This window comes from Choristoneura fumiferana, chromosome 12 (genome assembly GCF_025370935.1).
Source record: "Choristoneura fumiferana chromosome 12, NRCan_CFum_1, whole genome shotgun sequence".
Taxonomy (NCBI): Eukaryota; Metazoa; Arthropoda; class Insecta; order Lepidoptera; family Tortricidae; genus Choristoneura; species Choristoneura fumiferana.
Window position 1 is genome coordinate 5,351,146 of NC_133483.1, and position 16,287 is coordinate 5,367,432.

The 16,287-nt window shown below is 38.0% G+C and overlaps 1 protein-coding gene across 6 annotated transcripts in view; it reads right to left on the minus strand.

Moving 5' to 3' along the window:
• The window catches only part of Ogdh (oxoglutarate dehydrogenase Nc73EF), a 39,383-nt gene that overhangs the window by 20,163 nt on the left and 2,933 nt on the right, over nt 1-16,287 (minus strand). For 3 of the 6 annotated variants that reach the window (XM_074095052.1, XM_074095048.1, XM_074095049.1), the window contains exons 3-6: nt 9,163-9,297; nt 6,650-6,800; nt 6,501-6,568; nt 4,502-4,634 (exon numbers count right to left, since the gene is read on the minus strand). In XM_074095052.1, coding sequence (XP_073951153.1) covers nt 4,502-4,634; nt 6,501-6,568; nt 6,650-6,800; nt 9,163-9,297 — 487 coding nt within the window. Of the gene's footprint in view, nt 1-1,286; nt 1,390-4,501; nt 4,635-5,880; nt 5,999-6,500; nt 6,569-6,649; nt 6,801-9,162; nt 9,298-16,287 lie in introns of all 6 variants that reach the window. The other 3 variants (XM_074095053.1, XM_074095051.1, XM_074095050.1) reach the window with 2 other exon arrangements.

A 16,287-nucleotide genomic window follows, 5' to 3' on the forward strand; every position in this document is an offset into this window, starting at 1 on the left:
TAATAATGAAACATAATAAACTGCGAATACGAATCTAATATTGTATATAATAAGGAATAGTTGACCATGCGCCAAATTAATTATTCATTGAAATAATCTTATATAGCAACTCTTAGCAGATAGTCATATGACAAATACAGCTTATTTTTAATAATACAATGTGGAGCATCCTTGAACACAGACCAAAGTAGACAAGACAACAAGCCCACGTGACGTTTTTTACGCATATACTTTCTTTCTTATCAAAGTCAGAGATTCTAGATTTGTTCTCCGATCAATCACGCTCAATGGTATGAAGTTCACATAAATCACGTCATGCTGTGTTTGCCTTCAAAAGATTTTAAACCATTTTACATATATAAAAAATACATTGCATTATTATTATAAATTATGTAACGATTTAATAAGCTGAATATGAAACATAATAAAGATTAATAAACAATATAAACAGTGAAGGTAACTTAGGGAACTTACTTTTAGTGGGTATAACATGCATGATTTGGGCTATTGTTACAATTACATGATCACCTAACAGTGCCATCCAGGAGCATGCAACATCGATGGATGATAATGATAAAATAAGAATTTGCGACAGATAAGAACACGGAGCGTGCGAGCCGAGGACCTGTGGTAACCTTCGGTTTACTGACAATAGTTTGGCGCCCAACCAAATAAATTACGAACAGAAATAAAATCATAACAAAACGCAAATGAATACAATGTTTTTGCACTGCAGTTGATTCGCTTCTTCGCTTCCTAAATACCAAAATTACAAAAGAGATTCTTGAATTCCGTTCTTATTTATTATTGTATCAGATGCACAGAAATGTGGAAATGAGAATCAATTTCTGAGAATCTGATATATTAGGTACATATTTAGAAAAATCTGCATTGTGCGAGTCTAGTAGAAAATAGAAAAACCATCTAAAGACTCGGACATAATTGATGCAAACAGATAACTCACGTATTGTCGGATAAACGTTCCACGTTTGATTTTTGAACTCGGAGCTTTTGCACACCGCGTTTTTTTTTTGAAATGCGCCGTCGACGCGTGTTTCAGAAACGCGCGTTGAAAGCGCGGTTTCTTTCCGTAGAGCAGTCATACAGCTCGCGTGCATATCGCTATTGTATCGATACAAACGCGCGTCGACGGCCCGATTTAAAAACGCGGCGTGCTAAGGCCCTTATGGTATTTTAGGAATCAAAGTGACGTGCGAAGTGATTCTGTTCATAAGTTATTCCAGCCATAACTATATGCTACCTCGAGGCAGGGTTCTCTCTCTTACCGAACCGGTAGCTGTTGTGTATCACCTCCCTCGGATTTTTACCGAGCAAATCGGCGTTTGATATATCCAAGGGGTCGAGGCGCGCTATATGATGTCCTCGAATCTGTTGTTTAGTTCACAACATACTCTTTTAGTATGTGGAAGTACAACTGCATGTGCAATTGTTATTGAAAATAAATTAAAGAAGATAAAAAGCTTAAGAAAGACCAAAGGTATAAATAAAAATATGGAGCCATGAAACATAACGCCAGTCAGTTTGACATAGTAAAAGGAATTATACATTCGTAAAATCTATTTCATAATATCGAACGAGCTACGCACAAAAGCGTCTAGGGTATGGATCAATTAAACATTTATAAATTTCATATATGTTTGCATACTTTGAACACTTTTGAGCGGAGTATTAACGAATCTTAACGTCATGCAACATGGCAAGGCAAACCCACAGTCTGTTTTGTGATTTTTTAAAACATAAAGCTGATGTACCTCATGTACCCAATATGTACCGAATTAGTACCTACTTAAAAAAATGTACCTCAATATAATCGATGGTACGATTAATTGAATTTGGGGTTACTGCAGAGCATCTCTCCAGCAACCCCATAATTCAATTTAAGAAATTCCGCATGGATACTTACTTTTTTAAGTAAAGAAGATGCCAAAAAGAATTGTACCGCAGTTATTATTGTTAAATAAGTTGGTTATGGCTAGTTAAATTACTTGTTGCCAGGACGCGAGCAATTCCATTGCCACCGACTGCTGGTACTTACTTTAAAACAACGTGCCGGATTAATACGAAACTTTGTACATATAATGGGATTATGCACATCTAGGTCTTAACGTGGAATCTGGTGCCCGAAATCATACAAAAAAAAATAGAGAGTTGAAATGTTATAATGGAAAACTAATACTGAAACTAATATTTTACCTAATGCATCCCATTTGCCTTTGCGACCTTTGCGGAATAGGATAGGTCACATAGGTACAGTCAACCAATTTGATTAACGAAAACCATAAAGTAGTTTGCTCAGAATCGAGAGTACAATCGATCACACTATGTTTTAAATGGGGTTGTGTTTATGTTTTTAAATCCACTTTTTATTGTAATTTGTAATAATTGCTTACAAATCTTATTTGCAAAATACATTTTGGCCTCTCCTGAAGTTTTAATTTTACGTTAATTCATAGGTATATTAAAGGTGACGATATATACCTGGGCACAACAAGATTATGATTGCATGTAAAGTCAGCCAATTTTATTCCTAGGCCACCACACATTGTTATAGACAAATAAAATTATTTCCATAGTGGCTCAGAAATCAAATTGGTTTACTGTACCTATGTGACATTATTTCGCAAAGGTCGCAAAGACAAATGGGATGCATTAGGTATAATATTAGTTTCAGTATTAGTTTTCCGTTATAAAATTTCAACTGTCTATTTTTTTGTATGATTTCGGGCACCAGAATCCACGTTAAGACCTGGATGTGTATAATCCCATTATATGTCTTAAGTTTCGTATTAATCCGGCACGTTGTTTTTCAGTTAGTATCAGCAGTCTGCTGCATTGGAATTGCTGGCGTCCTGGCAACAATTGAGTAATTTAACTAGCCATAACGTACTTATTTAACAATAATAACTGCGGTACAATTATTAATTATTTTTGGCCTCTTCTTTACTTAAAAAGTAAGTATCCATGTGGAATTTCTTAAATTTAATTATGGGGTTGCTGGAGAGATGCTCTGCAGCAACCCCAAATTCAATTAATTGTTCCCTCGATTATATTGAGGTACATTTTTTTTAAGTAGGTACTAATTCGGTACATATTGGGTACATCAGCATTATGTCTTAAAAAATCACAAAACAGACAGTGGGGTTGCCAGGGAGCATGTCGTGAATCTTAAGGAAATCGGATTGATTAATATAATAATATTATAAGAAAATAAATAAATGAAAAACTGACTTTATAATTTGATATCATTAATTGTTGTTAAGAATAACACCTTACACTAAAATGATTAACTAATTACTTCAACTGTTAACGTAGTTAATAAAGCTTCTAATTAATGGAAAGTCATAAAATTAGTCGTGGTTACCATAATAATATACCTACGAGACATAATTAGCTACCGATAACGTGCAGTAATCATTAGGTTTTTATCACATATTATCATTAACAATATCTAGGGGCTTCTTTTATTATATTTACCATTCAAAAAGCGCATAAACTTTTACACATTCATTTCGAAGACCAAAATTATCTCGATGATACTTGCATACCTAGTGTTAAGATTGTTAAAATAAACCCATTTATTTTCTATGTGTTTTCTAGTAAAGGAATATGACTGCGTTAGTGTGTTGAGATTAAGCTTACATGTGTGCACCAAAAGCTTTGACTATTATAATTATAACTTCGAAATCTTATTAGTAAAAGCCTGTATGTTACGTTTTTAGAAGTACAGTGACCGTATATTTTTAAAAAGCTAGTCTCATAAATTAAAATGTGATCATTATAGTAGGTACACGTCTGAAATATAAATACCTATTTCGTCGATACAGAATACGTTAGTAAACATAAACCTAAGGAATATAAAATGCTTTCAACTAAATTAAAATAAATCTAAGTACCAAGCGTCACAGATACATAAATAATTTGACAGTGCGACATAACAAAATAACGAACTATCAACTAAAATAAACGTAGTCGTAATATCTACAAAATAAAGCCACCAAAAATAAAGCGTATTAAGAAGAAACTACTCCCGCTACAGTAAGTGCAAATGCCCTCAAAACGAACGGACTTTGAATAGAGAGCTCGCATAGTTTAATTGATTAGTGTCCGCAAATGCGAGTGCCACCGGAAAAGTAAAGATCCCTACACCAATTTTTGGTTTAAGTATCGCATATTGAAAGTCAGAAGGATGTTAACTATGTACCCGAAATTTATCAAAGCATGTTGATCGTAGAAAGTAACTCGATTGTTATGTAAGTTGCTTTGAAGTGAATACATAACGGCACCACATAGGTACTTTTATATGATGAACATGTAACAGCATTGAATATCTTGCGGACATTAGTTACTTTAAAATAAATAAATCATGGTCCCACAACCAAACAATAAAAATAATAAATAAATCGACGAAATAAGTTTTTTATAGTCGACATCCCGCTAACCGTCAACGGCGATACACGTGTATCAAATTAGATGATCATACCGAATCGCACGTGTTGCCTAACGACCGCTTCGCTAGCGAAGCCTCGCAGGCCCCCGTGCCAGTCGCCGCTCGACACGGGGTCCCCGGTGGATATGCCCAGGGGGTCTAGATGCGCCACGAGATGACCCCGCGACTACGTCGAACAAAACAACCTTATTACAAGCAACGATCTAACTCAAACCCCGTTTACATCGAACATGGTAACACCGCTTCGTGTCAGAAACAATTGAAAGCCGTTGTTAATAAAGCTTTGCAATATGTATCATTAACCTATAATATAAACCCTCATTGTACTGGCCGTTTAAAAAAAGTTTAAAATTCTAAACCCCTTTTAACTTATTTCCTGCACTCTGATTGCTTGGCAAAGTAGTTGAGATTTCGCTATTTGATTTTCATTTGAATAAATTCAATAATTTTTCTTTAATAATTACTTTTCACCATCATTTTTTGACTCTCCGACCAGCTAGCTGGTTATATGTTTTGTTTTTGAATGTAACTACAAATACATTTTCCAGTGTCGTAAGATAGTAAAAATTCCGCCACGTAAATAAATGCATAACGATTACGCATTGACTGGCCTCGAAAATCATTCATATTTGCGTACCAAAATAGCCTACATTGGCCGACTCCTGACCTACCTAAATAATAGACATTGTTCAATTTATTCGATCTAGCAGTCAGACAAACCTAAACGAATACCTAAATGTTTAAAAGCCGTTGATTGAACGAGGATTGGAATTTTGAGACTAGCTATTGCTTTAAGTCGGTCTAGTACCTAATCAAATAATTAGTACCAAAAATAAAAATAAAACCTTAGTTGAAAATGGATTATGTTGTTTATTTAGTACTGAGTGAATATGGAAACGAATACGTAATAATGTAACAGTTAATGAACACTCTACATAACGATTCAAATTAAATACATTACGTTTGCCATGAAATTTAGTCAAATTGATTTCGGTAGACCAACTTATGCTCGTTATGATTGGATAGCAAAAAATATATCTTGTGTTATTTGAACGAAATTTCAAAAAGTCTACCGAGATCAGAAACTGTTTCACACCCATGTATTGGAATCAACCACTCGCAGAAAGATTACATTAACCACAATCAAAGATTCGAAGAAATTTAGAAGAAAGGATTGATTAGGATCGAGTAGCAGCTCTTTACAAAGCACACTACACACCAAGTTCAAACGGGATTCAACCCTCATGGACATCGACACTAAGCTTTACTTCACTCATACAAGCAACCAAATACTACACTGATATTGAAAGCACAAAACAATCTAAATGATTCAACAGTATATCGTGAAAATTGAAGCCCGTATGAGTGGTTGTTTCCGTCAGTGGTTGGCGACAGTTTCGTTTCCTGCGTACCGAAGTTGAAATATTTCCTCATGATGAGCTCGGAGCGCGGCGCGCGCATGCCCAGTTGGGGCAGGTTGGCCGTCGTGATGCCGAGCGGGTCCACATCGGCCGCCAGGTGCCCGCGAGCCTGTCACGCGCCCGCCATCACGTCATCACTTTAGCCCAACACACACACGACCCAGAGACTGTCTTACTCCCGTCAGCCGTTCATTATTTTTAATATTCCCAATAGACCCATAGTATGTCTGTAGTCTTACGAGTATGCTACGCTGCCAAGCAACCCAGTTTAATGGCCCGTCGCTAAGTCGTGTGATGTAATTAGGACGGTTTGTATGAAAAATAATCGGACCGCAATGCCAATCAGTTAACATGCAGTTGTTTTATCTTGATATCGTAGTTTAATCGTTTTTAACTAAAAATGGTTCCTAGAATACGTTAAGGATTTGTTGCAAATATACACCTCCATAAAATATTATCTAACCCAATTCTATCAACATTAGTATCTCCACATTTGCAAAGGGAATGGACAAGACAGTAGCCAGGGTAACCATGTGTGGATCTAAATAAAATGTGCAAACCATAAATAACACTGATGCGTGAATATAGAGACAATATGGAACATTTTTCACCTGGTAACTTCTGATGATAGCCTGGACAGCCAGATGGTCGTCAATGATTTTCTCGTTGATCGGAGATCCTACACAATACACCAAAATTCAATGAGAATATTCAACCCTGGATCAATATGAGTGGTCTTGTAGTCCTTTAGTTTACTTACCAGCGGAGATAGATGGCATGCCGCCTGAAGCCGGCACCAGCGCAGTAAGAGGCACCTCATTCTTGGAGTAAGGCGCCAGGTTTGGCGGAGAGGTGTACGCGGCACCAGGCTGGGCACCGGCGGACGCATTGCGGAAAAATGCGTCCCACGACTACAAGGAAGATATCACATGGTGTGCAAATTGGAGCGGTGGAAAACTTAATCGTAAAAAGAGTACACATGCACTAGGTCAAGGGTGGCCGAATTGCTGCAAGTGGTGGTTTCGTCAGTAAACTGTAGATCTTGAGTCTAATCCCAAGATTTACTGTTTACTGACGAAACCCTGTGCGATCTACCAATTACATACTTCTTTGGTGATTACGTTGCGCAGTCTGTTCTGCGTATTTATATTTTTTGCCTTGCCACGATCGACTGAACTAATAGTCGCGATCGACGCGATAGACCGGTTGACCATCCCTGCACTAGGTAATTGACAAGAATAAAAGGGCACACTATTTTTTTAGAATGTCTACTAATATTGCTTATTGTGTTCTTTAAAAGCACGTACTAGATAACCGTAGCTTAAAATGAGGTTACTTTAGTACCGTAGGTTACTTTTATTTTTAAACTGTACCCCGAAGGTCCTAAACTTCCAAAATAGATGTCCCGATCATTACAAAAGACATTTTCATCATCATTATCAACGTAAATAATGGAGAATGGATGAAAATTTTAGAAACGCTGGAAACATTTTTTTTTCGATACTCATACTCATACTCCTTTATTGGTAATATCATTATTACATGTCATTTTGTTAAATTATTTTAATATATAGGAATAACCTTTCTAATGAACTGAAAAAAATATTCAGAAAAACCTGATATCCATTCCCCATTTTCGAATCATTTTGCGGAATCACTAGCGCAGTAACTATATTAATCAGTAACGACATGCGACACTTATCAATGTAAATTTAACGTCACGTTTCATAATTGTAAACTATGCTCAAAACACAAAAATAGCGTCATTGTATTCACCATAAAAATACCGTGTACGTTTACGCTTTAGCGACAATGTTATATGACGCGGTATTTAATCTGTGTACATAGCTGGAATCGTGTTGCAACAATTTCGTCATGCTGGGGATGCATGATAAAGACGACCGGTGTTACAAGTGCTAACTGGATTGAGTTAGAAGCGACCCACAAATTGACATTACATGCGATCACAATTACTTTTCCTGTGGGCTTAGCACGCTAGCTTTTGTCAGGGACATAAAGCATTTATTCCTTTTTAACTAATTGGCGTGCGTAAGGGACGGACACTTTAGTCCGCGATAGCGTGAGTGTGCTAGAGCCTCTGACATCTGCGTCACAAACGATCTAGCTAGATATACCTTGCAAATTGCCATCACCATCGTTGCGAGAAACAAACAATCTACCTAATTTAATTCTCAGCTAATCGCCGAAGTAGGACCACCGAGACTTAGCAGAAACAATGTAAAGCAAACCTCGCTCTGATATTTAGTCTGTTACCTATTTGTGACCAATATTTTTTTTCTCTGACCAATGTGTTGCTAATCTTATTTTTTTGTTTATTTGCCGCCAAGATTTGCTTGCGGTTAATCGCGCGTGACATCTTAATTTAAACTACAAATAACTCATTATAATGGATATACTGAAAACAGAACAAATTATTATCAATGAATTGATTCATTGCAATGAATTAATCCTAATGTGTTTTTGATTTCAAAACGTTCATTATTCGAGGAAATAAGTTATTTTCCTGTTGACGCACGAATCCCACGAAAACACAACGCAGTTCTGATAAAAAGATAATCAACTTATTATAACTTTTCCAATTATTTTGGCTTGTCAATATATATTGTTTATTATGATTAGGATAATTTAATTAACTATAATTTTTACAATGTAATAATAAAATATATAAACATTGTACATCGTATTATATATTTTATAGAGACTTACAGAGTCTGTACCTATTGTAAGTAGGTACATACTTTAGCTCAAAACTAGATTCATAAAATAAATTAAATAAATAAATAAAAATCATTTATTTCAGGTCATTTTGGTAACCCATATTTTTATATAAATAAGTATAAATTAAATTACCTACGTTAAATTAAATAATTGAAACTAAAATTAAATTACATCAATATCAAATGCAACAATTGCAACACTTAATTTCATTCCTTAGAACTTTGTCGTAGTAGATGACAATAGCAGAATAGTTTCAAATGTAAAATAGTGACAGCGACAAAGCGTCACTGCTTTTAAAGAAAAGTCTTACCTCAAGATCGATAATTTTTCTGAGTGAACTTTATATTCATTATTTCAAGGGTTGACGTATTGATTTGAGATACCAGATTTTTTCAAAGCCGTGACGAAAGTACTAAGGGGTTCAGCTACGTTTGTGTGTGTAGTGTCTCGTTCATATTCATATGATCATATTTTTGCCCACAACTCTCACAACGTAATAAGCATATTTCAAGAGCAAAACGTAGAAATACTTACGGCATGTACGGAGTTCGGGTCAGAGAGCCATGAGTTGTACATGGTCTCGACGTACGCTGAACTGGATCCATTGAGGAAGGGTTCGGCCGCTGTTGAACTTTTCAGCCTGTTGGCGTTTACTGTCACAGCGGCGGTCTGTGGGAGACAAATACTTCAGCTTACTAGAGGTAAGTACTTGAGTTATTAATGGCGTTTCTAATCTCACTCGATGTTTACTGATCGAGAAAAAAGTAAATTCGAAAGTCTATTGGAAAGAGTAAATCATGGAATGCTAAGTTTAAGTATTTGGGTCCTGTCAGGTATGTGACGTACAAATTTATTTGATATGTATAAGAGGGGGCAAACGAGCATGACGGTCGCCTGATGGGGAGCAACCACCACCGCTCATGGACACCTGCCAACACGAGGGGTGTCACAGGTGCGTTGCCGGCAATTTGAGAGACTGATAATCTTTTTTTATTCTTTTAAGTAATATCACTTAACTGTGTAAGTAAAGGCAGATTTTAAAAATCTGTTACGTAAGTAATTCAACTGCTTTATCTTCGTCTTCGGCCATCAAACTTCATGGCAATTAATGTAGCGATTATGTAGCCGAAGCGTGACAAATAGCTAGAGAAATAATTACTACATTAAGATGCATGTAAACAGAAGTTTTCTCAAAGCATCTTAAGCGAAACTAAATTATTTCCCATTAAAATATTAATTATTGAACTTGTTCACGTATGAATGTGACTAATATGATGTTTAATATATTACACAAAGGCATTGAATGATTGGAGGTTTTTATAACTGACAGTCACACAGGGCAGCTAAATTTACATAATAAAAGTTACGTAAGCTGTGTGTGTGGGCTCCACAGAAAAACAGCGTTGCTGCACATAATGTGCAGCAACACATGCTGTGTGGAGACCCTTTTGGTATCCGGCCGTGTCACCATGTAACAGTTTTAGTGCTAGTTTTAGTCTTAGTTTTAGGTGGTACTTCATCATGTCAGCCGAAAGACGTCCACTGCTGGACATAGGCCTCCCCCAAGGCTCTCCACTCAGACCGGTCTTGTGTTTTCCGCATCCACCGCGATCCGCGATCTTAACCAAGTCGTCGCTCCATCTTGTTGGAGGCCTACCGACAGCTCGTCTCCCGGTCCGCGGACGCCATTCGAGAACCTTCTGGCCCCATCGGCCATCCGTCCTGCGAGCAATGTGCCCCGCCCACTGCCACTTTAGTTTCGCAATTCTTCGGGCTATGTCGGTAACCTTAGTTCTACTGCGGATATCATCATTTCTAATTCTATCCCGCAGAGAAACCCCGAGCATAGCCCTCTCCATAGCCCTCTGAGTGACTTTGAGTTTTCTCATGAGGCCCATCGTTAGCGCCCACGTCTCAGATCCGTATGTCATCACTGGCAACACACACTGGTCAAAGACTTTTGACTTCAAACACTGCGGTAATTTGGACGAAAAGACACTGCGAAGCTTCCCGAACGCTGCCCAGCCGAGTCGGATTCGACGAGTGATCTCTTTCTCAAAGTTGGACCTACCTAACTGGACCGTTTGTCCCAGGTATACATAGTCGTCAACAACTTCGAGCGCAGAGTCTCCGACTATTACGGGACGGACAACGTGGTGAAGAAACAACGTGGTGAAGATCGAGAGTGTGTCGAACCGGGTAGCATGCCTTGTACTCAGAATGACCCAACGATATTCGTTGAAGGTCATACAGGTATACGCTCCGACCTCGACGCACTCCGACGATGAGGTGGAGGCTATGTATGAGGATATTTCCAGAGCCATGCATAGCTCCAGAACTCACTTCACGGTTGTTATGGGGGACTTTAACGCAAAGCTGGGCAAACGAGACGGTGAAGAACTGAGAGTGGGGAAATTTGGAGTGGGGCGTAGGAATCACCGGGGCCACCTACTGGCCGGTTTTATGGAGAAGGAGGGACTCTATATGATGAACTCCTTCTTCAGGAAACGTGAGCATAGGAAGTGGACCTGGATGAGCCCTGATGGTGTTACGAGGAATGAGATAGATTTTATCATGTCGACGAAAAAGCACATATTCAATGATGTCTCCGTGATCAGTGCGTTTAAAACCGGGAGTGATCATCGTATGGTACGAGGCTCATTGAATATCCAGTTCAAGCTTGAAAGGTCTCGACTGATGAAATCTACGCTCCGCCCAGAACCTGCTCAGCTCCAAAACCCCGAGAGCTTTCAGCTCGAACTTCAAAATCGTTTCGAATGCCTAGGTAGCGAGGTGGACGATTACAACGACGGGTTTGTGGAAGCTGTCCATATGGTCGGGTCTAAGTTCTTCAAGACCCGCCGTACTAGAACCAAAAGGCTTTCGGATTCCACCCTTAGGCTCATGGAGGTGAGGCGTGAGATGATTCTGCAGTCTTCTGGTGACGCTTGTCGCTATCGGCAGCTCAACAGACAGATCTCAAAGTCTCTGAAGCGCGATGTACGCCGATTTAATACTACCAGTATTGAAGAGGCTATTGAGCGTAACAGGGGCTCTAAGGTGTTTACAGGGATCTATCTGTTGGTCAAAGCCAGTTGATGAAGCTCAAGACCGACGACGGCAGAATCGTTTCATCCAAACCTGAGCTGTTGGAGGAAGTTGAGAGGTTTTATGGACAGCTATACACGACAACCCGAACACCTGTCGAAAATCTAGCTAAAGACCCGAGGGCTAGATTAACCCGACACTATACCGAAGACATCCCGGACGTCAGCCTGTACGAGATTAGTATGGCCCTCAAGCAGCTTAAGAATGGCAAAGCCCCGGGTGACGACGGAATTACAGCCGAACTCCTGAAGGCGGGTGGTAGACCAGTCCTTAAGGGCCTTCAGACGCTGTTTAGTTCCGTCCTTCACCAAGGGAGAACGCCGAAAGCATGGAACAGAAGTGTGGTGGTGCTCTTCTTCAAAAAAGGTGATAACACCTTGCTGAAGAACTATAGACCCATCTCACTTCTGAGCCATGTTTACAAGCTATTTTCCAGGGTCATCACAAACCGTCTCACACGCAGGCTTGACGACTTCCAGCCTCCCGAACAAGCCGGCTTCCGAAAAGGCTATAGTACCGTAGACCACATACATGCGCTGCGGCAGGTTATACAGAAGACTGAAGAGTATAACCTCCCCCTTTGCCTAGCATTTGTGGACTACGAGAAAGCCTTCGATTCGATCGAGACTTGGGCTGTGCTGCAGGCTCTCCAGCGGTGCCAAGTTGACTATCGGTATATCGAAGTGTTGAAGTGTTTGTACGAAAACGCCACTATGTCCGTCCGATTACAGGATCAGAGCACGAAGCCTATTCCTCTGCAGCGGGGAGTCAGACAAGGAGATGTGATCTCTCCGAAACTGTTCACCGCTGCATTGGAGGATGCTTTTAAGGTTTTGGACTGGAAAGGACGAGGCATCAACATTAATGGCGAGTACTTCACTCATCTTCGATTCGCCGACGACATTGTAGTCATGGCTGAGACCATGGAGGACCTCGGTGCTATGCTCGCTGACCTCAGTAGAGTTTCCGACCGAGTTGGCCTGAAAATGAACATGGACAAGACGAAAGTCATGTCTAATGTCCATGTTGTACCAACTCCCGTAATAGGTGGTACTTATGGAGCCAAAATAAACCTTACTTTATTTATTTATTTATTTATTTATTAACTTTGGCACACAAAACAAATTGTAAACATGCGGTACAGTAATGAAAATAATTAAGGCAAGAGATCATTCTTCCATTTCATTGAGAGATTTTCTTTCTTTCTTTTTTTTCTTCCTTTCTTAGTGAGCTATGGGAAAGCCGCAGCGGTTCTAGAATTCGCTTTTCATTATCTTTATATGTCTCATTTATTTATCGTATCGCCACTGGTCCGTACAGTGAAACATTGTAATATAATAATAAAGCATAACTTCAAAACAATAAAGTAGGTATTTCACTGTTTTAAGGAGTGTCATGTACTATCGAGATTGATAAACAAAGTCTAAACTATTGTATACTGTTTGTCATGTTTCCAGCTGTGTGATAACTGGGCTTATCAGCTGACTACTAGCACTATCTCGGAGGCTCGTCCAAGCTCCCATTGATTGAACATGGGATATTTCATAACATAAACAAAGTTTGGAGTCTAAACAACGCCAGACCAAGGACAGACATGTGAATGAATGATCAAACCAAATATGTAACATAATAACATAATTCATGATGAAGTCCAAGTAGATACGTAGCATAGTTTACAGTAAAACGAACTAGTAACTTTTTTCAACTGAATTGAACTTTTTAATTCACTATTTTCTAAACATGTGCGATGTGCAGACTACCCACTATAAAATTCACGTCTCATTCGCCCCGTGTCCGCTCGCGCTCTCCTTGTGTCTATTGCCATGACTTTAAATAATGTGGATTTCGATTGTGCACAATTCCATTCCGATCTATATATACGCAAGCATACCCTAATAGGGATTGTTTGTTTGTTTATACTCTTTATTGTACAAAAAGGAAAAACAAAAAGGTTACATAAAAAAGTAGTGTTAAGTACAAAGGCGGACTTATCCCTGCAGGGATCTCTGCCAGTCAATCTTTGAGTGGTAGAGAAGAGCAATAAAAAAAACAAGATTCAATCGAGATTCGGATTCGTGAGCCTCAGATTCAATCGTATTGTCAAACGCGCTGGCGCACACAATCACGTTACCTATCTCTTTCTACCGTCAAGCTACAGCAGATCAGGCAGGTCAGTGTGCCAGAAAGAAGTGGTGAAAACTATTGCGATTCCGAGTGCGTAAGACAATTAAAGCCTCTGTGTCCACAGTAAAACTACAGATGGAAAACCGGCAGCGTGCCACATACCGCTGTTTACATTAAGACGCCGAACGCGCGTTTTTTGTGTAGATTTAAAAAAAATGGTAGTAGTGCCAAAGCAGTCGTTTTCATCCCAGTCTGATAATTTCTGCCATAACCTCCACGCCCTGCGTACAATGTCTACTGCTGGCACCGTCCCAATTACGGCATTACTTGGCAGAATAGTAGACCGGTACACCAGGTTGTGAACGAACGGTGCTAAAAGCGATTGACGGCTAATGAAATGACGACGTTGTATCTACAGGGGATCATTAGAATTATTTCCAAATCATGTTTGACTTTAAACACATTTTCCGGCATGACAATACGGTATTTGACAACTCCTGATTTTGCCATAATATCTTAATATTATTATGAAAATATAGATATACAGATAGTGTTTACCGAAGAGAAAATTTAATCAGTTGAAAATTGGATTTAATGTGATTTATTGAAAAATCTATATACCTGTCTCTTTCTCAAACGCTTTTCTCTATGCAGCAAGTATGGCGGTACTGGCGTGTGACGTCACATGCCAGTATGTCTTTCTCTGTCTAATCTTGATTTTCAAACCTTTATAACTTTGTTATTTGTATTAGTAATTGTTTTTCTATTCGATAACAGGCATTGTGTAGTTTTAATTTATAAAACATATACAAAATAGTCAAATACCGTATTGTACGCCTTTTTTGTAAAATATACACAATTATTCCATTACAAGTACATATTTACATAATGTGTGTACCTATTTATGTATTTTATATTTAGTTACAGATATATTAATGTTTTATATATATATGTATTATATATTGCATATAGTTAGGTATTTGGGATTTACACATGCATTTATATTTACTCAAATGTTTTGCTCTATTTGTTGATCCTTGTTTTTTGATTGCTCTTCTCTACCACTCTAAAGTTTGACTGGCAGAGATCCCTTCAGGGATAAGTCCGCCATTGTACTTAACACTTTATTTTTTTGTAACCTTTTTGTTTTTCCTTTTGGTACAATAAACAAACAAACAAACAAGTTACACCATACTATTATAGACTTATTATCAGTATAGGGAAGGGACACCTCTTGTTTTTTTTTGCAGGGGATTTGGTGCTTGATAAATAAACAATACCAGTTGAACATAAACATACAGGAGTAAGAGTCTTCAGTAATTATCAATTTCCCTTCCTCCCTGTTCCAGCCTTATGGGCACCCTGCTGAATAACAAGGACTTGAGTGATATTTGCAAATATAGATTTTTAGGATTAGATTATTATTTCGGATTAGACTATTTTGCTTTCTTTTTGTTAATTATTGTATATATATTGTGTGTTATTTGCACCAAAATAATAATTAAAATTTGTTTTTTACCATTATGTACACAATGATGCAAGTGGTCTATCTAGTCTAGAACATAAAAAATATCTCCTTAGTTCAGATATCAAAGAGCTTGATCATTATCTAGTTATTGGGCAATTCATGATAAGGTCACTGTTTATTTTCTACCTTGCACAATATGAGGTAATGAACCAATTAAATTATCAATATTATTAATGCGAACTTTTGTTAATATGTGTGTTTGCATGTTTATTACTTCTTCATATAAATACATCTGGATACCCAGTTGGATTTTGACAATAATTCGCACCTTGAGAATCAAACCGTCACTAAACAAAATATGTATGTCAGCTCGCAAAATTCAACTATGCATTAAAATACTTCTAGTGTAATTTTTGAGAGGTGACAAATTTTGTTTAGCAACGGTTTGATTATGAAGGTAGACTTCTTTTTATTCCAAATATTTCCAAGTTATCGGGACGCACTATGCATATGAAATTCCGAAATCTCAACCACTAAGTCTAATACCATTTTTAAGGCTGATGTAAATTTTGGGAATCCCTGAGAATTTACTAAAATCCCTACAATTCAATTATACTGCAGTTCACTTGATAAAGGTCACAAACAAGGCTCTTAAATTACAATTATTATTTTCAAGAATTGGTATGTCATTACAGATTACAATGACAATTAGTCATATGTTTGATACACTAAGACCTGTGACCGTATTGTCTAACACCCGAGCACTCGCGATTGCACTCACTATCTCTTTCTACCCACATCTCATGCCGTGTGACAGAATGAACTGGTGACAACAATTGTGGTTCTGAGTGTGATAGGCAATAAGGCATCTGATTATTATTTACAGAACAAAACAGCACCCTAATTTTACTCCAAGGAAAACCTGGTAAATAATATGTATAGCCAATGTACAGTAAATT